The sequence below is a fragment of the Bombus flavifrons genome, chromosome 7, assembly GCF_040668555.2.
Source record: "Bombus flavifrons isolate JBK064 chromosome 7, iyBomFlav1_principal, whole genome shotgun sequence".
Lineage (NCBI taxonomy): Eukaryota > Metazoa > Arthropoda > Insecta > Hymenoptera > Apidae > Bombus > Bombus flavifrons.
The window spans coordinates 14745669-14755635 of record NC_138448.1 but is presented as its reverse complement, the minus strand read 5'-3'; the positions used below and the strand labels follow the sequence as shown (position 1 = coordinate 14755635).

General features: G+C 32.9%; 1 protein-coding gene across 1 annotated transcript in view; it reads right to left on the bottom strand.

The window, feature by feature from the left end:
• Positions 1-5243: 5243 nt before the first annotated feature.
• Positions 5244-9967, bottom strand: part of LOC138181961 (uncharacterized) — a 562178-nt gene continuing 557454 nt past the window's right edge. Inside the window, exon 13 of the mRNA XM_069117380.1 lies at positions 5244-9606. Within this exon, the coding sequence (XP_068973481.1) occupies positions 9585-9606 (22 nt within the window). The 3' untranslated portion in view covers positions 5244-9584. The remainder of the gene's footprint in view (positions 9607-9967) is intronic.

The window sequence follows — 9967 nt, the reverse complement described above, 5'->3', positions numbered from 1 at the left end:
TTTGTGTAATTCTTCATTATTTAATATTAATTTTCAACAAACATTTATAAGATAAGAAACAAATTTATCTGTTGCGAAGTTTGGCATGAATTCGCATCAACAAAATAAGGTATGGAAATATTCAGAAGAAAATTGGTCATGAAATTAAATTTCTTTAAAAAGTTTTGGTCGCTATAAATAATTTAAAATTGTCTAAAAAAGCAATTCGGATTCGATTATTTAAATATGTTCATGTTGTATTTAACATAGTTTTGGTGTGGTGGTGCTTTGAAGAATACTCGTTGGAGAAACGTCCATTAATCTGTAGTTTATTTCGTAAGACATCATCGTTTCTACAATAATTGTAATTGTTGTCTTGTCGCTGTTACATGTTTGAGCCTATTTATGTACAATAGTCCCAACATATTCGGTTTGATGAAAACGAAAAGCGCTGAAACCAAAATTTTCCACGTATTTTGGATAATAAAAATCGATGTACAAACGATGAGACGAATACGACAGAAAGAAAAATGGTATAAAGGTTTCGGTGATCTATGTTACGAGATTTGCAAAAAGTTATGTAACATTAGTACGAAATCGTTGTACGTAATCTACTCAGGCTGATCGATCGACAGCTGGATCATCTATAAACAATTCTTGTTTTATTGACTTTGTTGCAACATTGGCAGTTATTCAGTTGTATGGATTTATTCTCGCTTCTCGTCATTGTATATTATATTTGTCTTTGTAAAATTAGATAAAAATAATAATTATCGAGAAATCACGGGAAATTGGATGATGAAATACTAGAATGAAAAAAAGACTGTACGATTATTATAAATTTTAAAATGACGATGAATATTTTTTCCACTTTCATTAGGTATATGTACTGAACTTTATCACAATGATTTTTATATCGAATTATAGAATAAACTATGTATAATGAAATTGGAAAATAATGTAAAAATTGTACATTCTCTATTGGGAATACAAAATTTAAAGATATTCAATGTAAGATAGATTTAAATAGAAAGAAATGGCAACTGATGAATGAAAAGATAACAAAGACAAATTGTCACGCATCATTTCATATTTTCTCCATACATTACGAATTCGATTACTTTCGAACTAACAGTTGTATAAATTGAATATCCTAAATATATTGACAAGTATGTTTCTTATTTTAAAGACTTTCGACTATAGAATTGTAAATGGTAAAAAAAAGGGAGAATCGAGCTGTCGATTGTTCAACTAGTTACATGGATTTTCTCATTTCAATATCGAATCTAAAAAAACATCGTTAAATTCGATCGATGAAAATCTGCAACGATCGATTTTGTTCCTATCTTCTTTTAATTTTTTTTTCTTTTCCTGTTTCTTTTTTTTTTATAGTAGGATTCAGTTTTTAAACGTTCGACCCTTCACTGGGAAAGGAACAACGATCGTCACGAGATTATTCTGGATGGAATCGACGGGGAAATATAATAAAGAAAATTACACGCAAGCGAAATCGGCGAATGAAATAACACGCTGACCTACATAAAACTCTTTATCGTGCAATTATAAACGCCTTATAATTAAGGGAATGTCGACCAAAAATACGCTTAACACGAAACTTAACGTTAATTCTAACTCGAATACTCTTAATTTAGGCATAACGCGATACGTGCTCTGACTCGATAAGAAAACATGGCACTTATTTCAATTTAAAGTTTATTTAATAAAAAGATTTTCTTGATGTAAGGAAATTAAAACAACATTTTGGATGTAGATTTGTTTCCTTAAAAGTTAATAACAAGTGAAAACAAATAAATAAATGTAGTAAGATGTTTAAGATCGTCGTACTTGAATAATATTTAAAAAATTCAATTTTGAATATTCCATGAATTTTCTCCGATTGTAACGATAGAATTCTTATAAAATAATTCAATAAATCCATAAAATAGCTCACTTATAAAAAGATTATTAAATTAATCGTTATTCTTGGTTTACAGTCGATCATTTCTCAACTTCATTTACAGTTTACATATCCTGCATATCATGCATATCCTGCATGATGTATTTGAAAAATAAATTAAGAAAATAAAATAATAAAAAATTCTACGATGTAAAAGATGTAACAAAAAGTCCCGACACTGAAAAACACTGATCCGAGTAAACTAATCTCAGAACTGTGCAAATCTTTGAAACAAAAATACACAGTTTTAATTAAGCTTTAACACGATCGTATATTTTTAATTTAAATTGCAATATTACAATTAATATATAACAGAATATTAAATAAAAGTCTTTCCTCTGCCGACCCGTAAAAATGTTTCTCAAAGAGGCTACAAAAGGAATCCAAAATGAAGTAAAATAAAAACAGCATTTTACATAAATTTTAAATTCTTAACTCGAAGAATCACAAATATATCATAAAAGAATTCTTAATTAAAACATTGTAACACAAGTGCTCGTGTTTTCGAATCGCGACGCGAACACAACCACGGACCTCCGACTAACGATCTAGTGACTAGACAGTAAGCAAGTGTGTTCGTATTCTCTCCGAATCAATCAATCAATCAATCAATCATTCAAGGGTGAATGTAGTTCTTGTGTACTAGAAGGTATCGTTAGGCGATCTCGGATCGATCGATCGGCGATTAACGTGGTCGACAGGCCTCGATTCTCTATGTCGACGCACGACGGCATCGAAGAAAACACGAAGGAACCACATTTCACGTGATACCTTCGTTTTTTTTACGCCGTGGCTCCTCCATTAAATTCGGTTACGACCTATCCAACCTTACACCCTAGATAACGCATAGATATACGCATATGTTTATGTGTCATATAATTATATATATATACACGACTTTCCTTTTTATGTACAGAATCGCAACTATTAGGGTTAATCGTTACGTAGTTCAATGTCCTTGCGGATTCATTAAAACGGGGCAGAAAGACGCGTGCCAGCGTGTTTCATACTCTCCACCCTTTTTATAATTATCCCTTTAATCTCTCGTTTGAAGATCGATTTCACACGACGCTCGATCGATTTCTCAGGCTCTGGTCGTCGAAAATTCGCCTCGTCGTCGTTTCGAACACGCTTTCCCTTCGTCACTTTCGTGCTAGAAAAATCGTAGAAAAAAGCGATCGCTAGAAAATATCGCGACGACCATTCGCTCCGTCGTGAAATCAAAGTTAAGTCCACGCGAAATCAGTCGAGACGGCTGCGAAAAAGAATCGTCTGGCTGCCGAAACGAGATCATCGTACATTTCTCCCTTGATACAAGCAAAAGGTACCTTCTTATTATACGTATAAGATGCAGGGTGATTTTTTAGTTGGTCAAGTCATAACGTGCATAGATTGCCATCCGTAATAGGATACTGTTAATACTTAGCATACCTAATTTGAATTGTTTCTTTAATTGAAATATTTCAATTAGTGTCACTGCGTGTCACTATGATGAGATCTGCAGCATTGAAAGCGTTAAGCAGTTTCAAGATGATTACAATTTTATAATTAATATTATAAATAAAATGTCTTTTTTTATATAATATATGTGTTTATATATGTCAGCGATAGCAGATTTTGTATGTATTTTATATGCATGTAACGACTTAAGCCTTTGGCTCATTAAAGATAATAAGAAGTTGAAAGCCATTACCCTGAAGTAATGTGAAAGCAGTCGAAGAAGAGTAAGTGGTCTTGATAGACGATTAAACAAATTTGAGAAAAAGAGAAGAAAATGTGTCCTAACACTGAGTGTACGTGATTGGAACCCAATATCGACTTTCTAGGATCCATAGATCCTAGATTAGAGTACAAACGACTTATATATGTAGTATACATATAATATGAAAACGCGACAGTGTGATTGGCGCCACTGCCTTTGAATTTTTTTCAACTAACGAAAAAATCACCTTGTATAAGAAGGTATCGCATATACTTTCGTATAAGGGAATTGCATATAATTTTTAGTTATAATATTTCGTTCGGGGAGAACGTGAACGTCTCCGACGTGGATCACGGACCTTGGCAAGTTAATGATCGTTCGGATGGGTGTGTAGTATTACAGAGATTCCTCTCTTGGAATATTGACAACGCGATGCACTTACACGGATAACACTCGTTAACTATTTACTCCTTACGATAAGTTCGACAGATTAATCGTGTTATGGTTTATGATAAACGTGCATGGATAATTGTCGACTGTTCGTTACAATTCTAACGTGAGAACGTTCTCGGGATGGCCAGACTCATTCCTTGATTTATTTGAGCGATATTTTTTGAGATGGAGCTTTTTTTGTGTAGAGTTGACTTTTGTGTTAGTTTTATAAAATCGATGGAGGAAGAGATGAGATATCGTTGTGAATATTTACAGGTGTGGTGAAGTGTTTATAAAGAAAATTTTGTAAAAATTGAACGTGATTTTAGTGAAAGAAGGATTGCAAAAGTCAATTGTGAATTTTGTAATGAATTGTGATACTTTGCGAATGGAACGGTGGATTCTGATAGCGAATGTACGTGTTGCGATGGGAGTATTGAATTACTTTAGAACTTTAAATAGTTGCCATTTTACGTGGATGTAATCTAGTCCTTTCGTTAACAAATTATTTAAGTAAACACTTGTCTATTATTTTTCTCGTAATTACATGTCAAATAAGTGATTCATACGAGCGTTTTAATATTAAAAGATAGTAACAAGTTTTACAAATGGAATAAAATTTACGGTAGTATTCCTGATAAAAATAACATTGTATTACACAATTTAAAATATATACATATATACTCATATGACCATTGTGTAAATAAGATTAAATAGATATTTACACAGGCACCTAATAGTTCTAGAGGTTCAATTTGAACTAGATCAAGGGGATGATCAAATCGATTCGTTATCTAAATTACATTTCGATTAAGTCGAATGATGGACTGGATTATGTTGGATGGTAGGTGTAAGTTAGGACTGAATTACATCTAGATTAGATTCAGGGGTAAATTGGGCTTGGTTTATGTCTGGTCACTGAATGTTTTATGAATTGTGTTATATAAATTAATATAATATACTATAATCGAATTAATCCACCAAAATATTAAGTTAGAATTTTTTCATTACATCCACCATCGATTTTGTCATTTTTTAACATTTTAACACCTTCATTAACACGTACGATAACTTTCGTCAAAATTAAATTATCCAAATGTCAATGAAGATGTAGAATCGAGACAAAGTTTATATGTTTATAACTCTAATTTTCGAACACTTTCGTCGCAACATGTACATTAATTTTCGTCAAAATTAAATTATCCTAATGTTACTAAAAACTTACGCTAGAACGAATGTTGTAATATCGTTTGAATTCCTCGGAATATACATCCATGATGATTTTTATCAAACGATTTCCAAAGAAAGGAGTCTGGCGTATAATATATCCCCGATTTTGGTGGCTCGATCAATGAATTATACTTTCTTTATTACGCGATCTTCGCGTAGACTCTGGTTCGTCCTCGTACATACGACGCTACTCTGTTGCATATGATACACGTTTGTTTCTCTTTTTCTGATTCTCGTACTGAGAGAACGGCGAGCAAGATACATTTATCGAAGGTGCTAACACCTACGAGAAACGTTTACTGTTTATTGCGACACGAAACAGAGCGTTAAAGATACTTCGTTATAAATAAACGGATAAACATCGTGCGTTAGATAAGTATAGAAAAATATTCTGCGATAATAAAATATTACATATTGTATAACATCGTGGTTATCTAAGAAAAATCTGTTAAGTTTATTTTTAATTGAAGTTATTCATTTTGAAATTGTAGGATATACAAGATTGTACGAAATTAAAAAATTGTATAAAATATAATATAACGACGGATAATCGTATTTTTGAAAGAGAATGTCATAGTTTCAAATTATACAACAATCTGTAATTCAATGTAATCTTCTCATTTTTCCAGAATGAAAAATAATAGAACAGAAATTTTTATATTTCTTGTGAAAAATAGGAAAGTATTTTTCTCGAAACCTCAATTTTAGAACTTACAGAATTTTCCTTCTACATCCATGATACGATCGCATAAATAACACAGGAACAGTAAAAAAGAGATACACTAGACTACAATCTAAAAGCTGAAGGCAAGAAGAGCTGCCTCTGATTCGTTTAAATATTTTTCACCCAATATCTATACAACAAACTCACGAAAATAATACTACAAACGTATAACAAAAGATTTGTACACATTTACTGAATACGTTATTTAAAACTCCTACGAAATACTTCGTTTACTCAAACACAAGCTCAACTTGTCTTAAAGAACTCGCCGTGCAGGGAGTGCAAAAGAAAACGTACAATACGTTCGTATAAATAATTAAATTAAAATAGAACAATGTACAAATACATTTTATCGCGTGTGAATGCGTACTTCCATAGTTTTTAAACTGCGAAACAGTTTTTTACATACGACGAAAATAATTAATCAAGTGAATGATTAGATACATCATATATCTTGCAGATATTTTAAATAAAAATAACAAATTATTCGATACGTTGTACGCAGCTCGTAATTATAACTAGACGCAAATCGTCTAGATTAGCCTTAAATGCCTAATGACTGCAAAGGTGTTTCTCTCAGTACGCGAAGCTACGAGTTAGCGAGCGGAAAATTCGACAGTCTGCCTTTGCGTTTCCTCCATTTAGATCGCGATCGTTGGATCACGATTCACGATTTTTCGGTTACCTTCTTGAAAAAACGAACTCTTGGTCCCTATATTTTTCTCAAAACACCTTCGCCCTCAGTTCGTCCATTTATCTCTGCGTTTCTTCCTTTTGTATCGCGAGTTCATTCGGAGAACAAATAAAAGGAAAAGAAAAAGTCATTACCTTATTACTGGGCTCGATTTCGGACAGATCGATCATACTCTGTTTAAACGTGTTCAAAAATACGAAGATAGATTTTAACGGTGACGCGCGCGTTTCAAATGTTTTCTCTTCTTTTTCAACTGATATTCAGTAGAGAGACAAGAACTTTTCGATTCTTGTAGAAGCACACGAAGATATATGGACACCATAGGTGAAAGACGTGATAAGTCATATTTCTCGTTTTTAATAGCTTTTTTAATCGTTTCAAGTTCAAAGAGTAGCTTCGAAATTATATTTTTAAAAAGCTTATTTCATTTAGCGAAATATTCCTTCAGATAATTGTTACAGGTTTCCGGCTCTTCTGTCATGAAAAAAATGTTTTATAGAAAGAGGAAACTTAGTTTTTTTAACATCATGGAAAGCCTTCCATGCTGTTAAACTTTAACTTTCGTTACTAATATCTACCGGAGAATTGGCAGAAATAGATTTACCACATTTTTCCCTTTTGATTTTCATATACAAATAAAAGTGAGTTCTCGAGTGAAATTTTCTCGATACGCTGAACTTTCGATTAACTTTTTATAATGTATCACTTACAGCATACATAGCGAGCTAAAAATCAATCTATCAAACGACGTACGCGTTAACGTCGCCGCTAAAATTGCCGCAAGCCAAATGAAACTTTTATCGTTAAGCTTTTAACGATATTCCAAAATTGCTTCGATTTAATATTTACATCACCGTGCATAAATATCCAGATACTTTGATCGATTTGTGGTAACAGTGCATGAATTTAATCAAAGTATACAAATTAATGATAAATTATTATATGTGTAACTAGAAGCAGCACTTGTTACCTTTTATGAAATCACCAAAACATAAATCTAAATTATCCATTAAAAAACATGACAGTAATATGTTTCAACGATTTGCAAAAATCAATTAGCAAGGATCATAGTGATGTAAGTCGGTTTCACTGCTAGTTTATAAAAGCTTGATTGTATTTCATTAAATTATGAAAGTATATCACGATAGAGAATAAAACTGGAACTTAATTAATTATGAAACTAAAGAGACAATACATTTAAAAGCTAAAACACGTGATTGTTAAAATTTTGACTTACAGCACTATGCTAATACGCAGCATATTGTACGTAGCTATAATAATTATAAAGGATAAAACCATCACCCATTGATTTATCCGTAATTTTCTAATTAAAATATATTCTGTTGAAAATAACCAGGTATCTGGATACTTCTCAGCGGTAATATACATATGTATGTAAAATAAAAATTCTAACGAACATATCTCCATTAGGTAGACGCGAATGAAACGGTTCACCGAGACCAAAAAAGATTTACTCTTACACGAGGATTTTTTTATTCGCGAAAAAAGTACAGACGAACGTATTTAAAAAAAAAGAGAGAAATTGTAATCTCGCGCTCGTCACCGCGTGAACACTCGAAAAAACCCAAACGACATCGTCAACATTGGGACAATGGAAACGCTTTTTGAAAAGCTGCAAACGGCATAAAGCCGCGCGCGTTACTACCGGGTCGTGTCCTCTCTTACTGATCTTGTCAAACGTTTCTCCTCTCTATCTTTTCCTTTCCTCTCTTCGTCTTTCTCGTTCGTTAAGTACGTGCACGACGACCGTCGTCTGTTACTAACGTGTAACCTAGAACCTTAAAAACGACAACGTTCGAGCTTACTCTACAGGAACGAACCTATTTTCTTCTTTTTTATTATTTTTCCATTATCCTCTGTTCCACACCTAGGAGTTTTGTTAGCGTATATCAAAAGGACTATGTACAAAAAGGGTCGGCCAAAATGTACGAAACGATTCCTCGAAAACGAATGTTCACGAGGCTGTGCCACAATTGTGAAATTTTCGCGATCGAGGGACGATTCTTCGTTTGGCCTCGGGCTTAGGAACTATACTTACTGCTACGCGATACTGTTCAATGAATTTTTTTTTCATGTTCGTACTAACAGATCAGCTTCGTTTTCAGTGTATACCGAAGTACGCTTGATCGATAGACGATTTCAATCGGTGCAATCGGTCTCTGTTTCCTTTATCCGAACTTTGGAATCTTAGAGTCGCTTCTTCGAGCAGTTTTTACCTATCATGTCTCTTTCTTTGAAGAGCGCTCTTTGCTTCGATGTATGCAATGTAACAACACTGTGAATGGAACACGATCGAATATTTATTTCGATCTTCTAAATTTGAATCGAAGATTCGGTCTGATAAGATTTCATTTCGATAAAATTTAAGTCGTATTAATATACGTATAATATTGTTTTACGTAATATACTACTGAAAAGTGTAATAAAGTATTTGATAAATTGGTGGTTAAGAGAAATGGAATTCGAAGTTGAGAGCATTTTATAGAAAGTGTCGAGACGATTGCACTGATCGTTTTAGTACACTTAAAGGGTGTCCTTAAATGACGCGAGATCACTACGATGAATCATTGTTTTTCTTCTTCTCGTTTGTCGTTCGCGAACAAATCGCTGCAATTTGAATTTTCTTCTTTTTCTTACGTTTCGTCATCGTACGGGTGTCTCTTGTTCACGATTTCGATGTTCTTCTCTCTTTTTCGCTCTTTTCTCGCTGGATGTTACTTGCTTAAGCTCGTTTTCCCTTTTCGTAAGAGAGATTCGTGGCTGATTAATTGTTTGGAACGAAGTTTAGAAGAGTGCGTCTATCTCAGTATCGCTCCCATTCGACGCGTTGCATGATTGCTCTTTTTCACTGAGCGTTCAGTTCAGACCTGCCGAGAGGAAGTTGAAGAAAAGGAACGTGATTTAGTGCGACTGAAAGCTGTGTTTTAAATAAATGTCAGATTAGTGTCGAATAAAATATTAAATAAATAAAAACGATAAAAATTCTTCTATTACATTTTGTTAATATTATCATTACGTAAATTGTAACTTATACTAAATTGTAAGTTATGAACTACAAATTCTTTTCTGCAAATTCTTTTCTTTATGAGTATAAATGGAAAGATGGAACATAAGTAGAGACTTCATCTATTTATTTCACTTACTATTGGAAGAACTACTTTGAATTTTATGATTTTGAATTCTTACTAGATGCATAGTATCAGATAAAAGTGTAAAGTTTAAAGATTT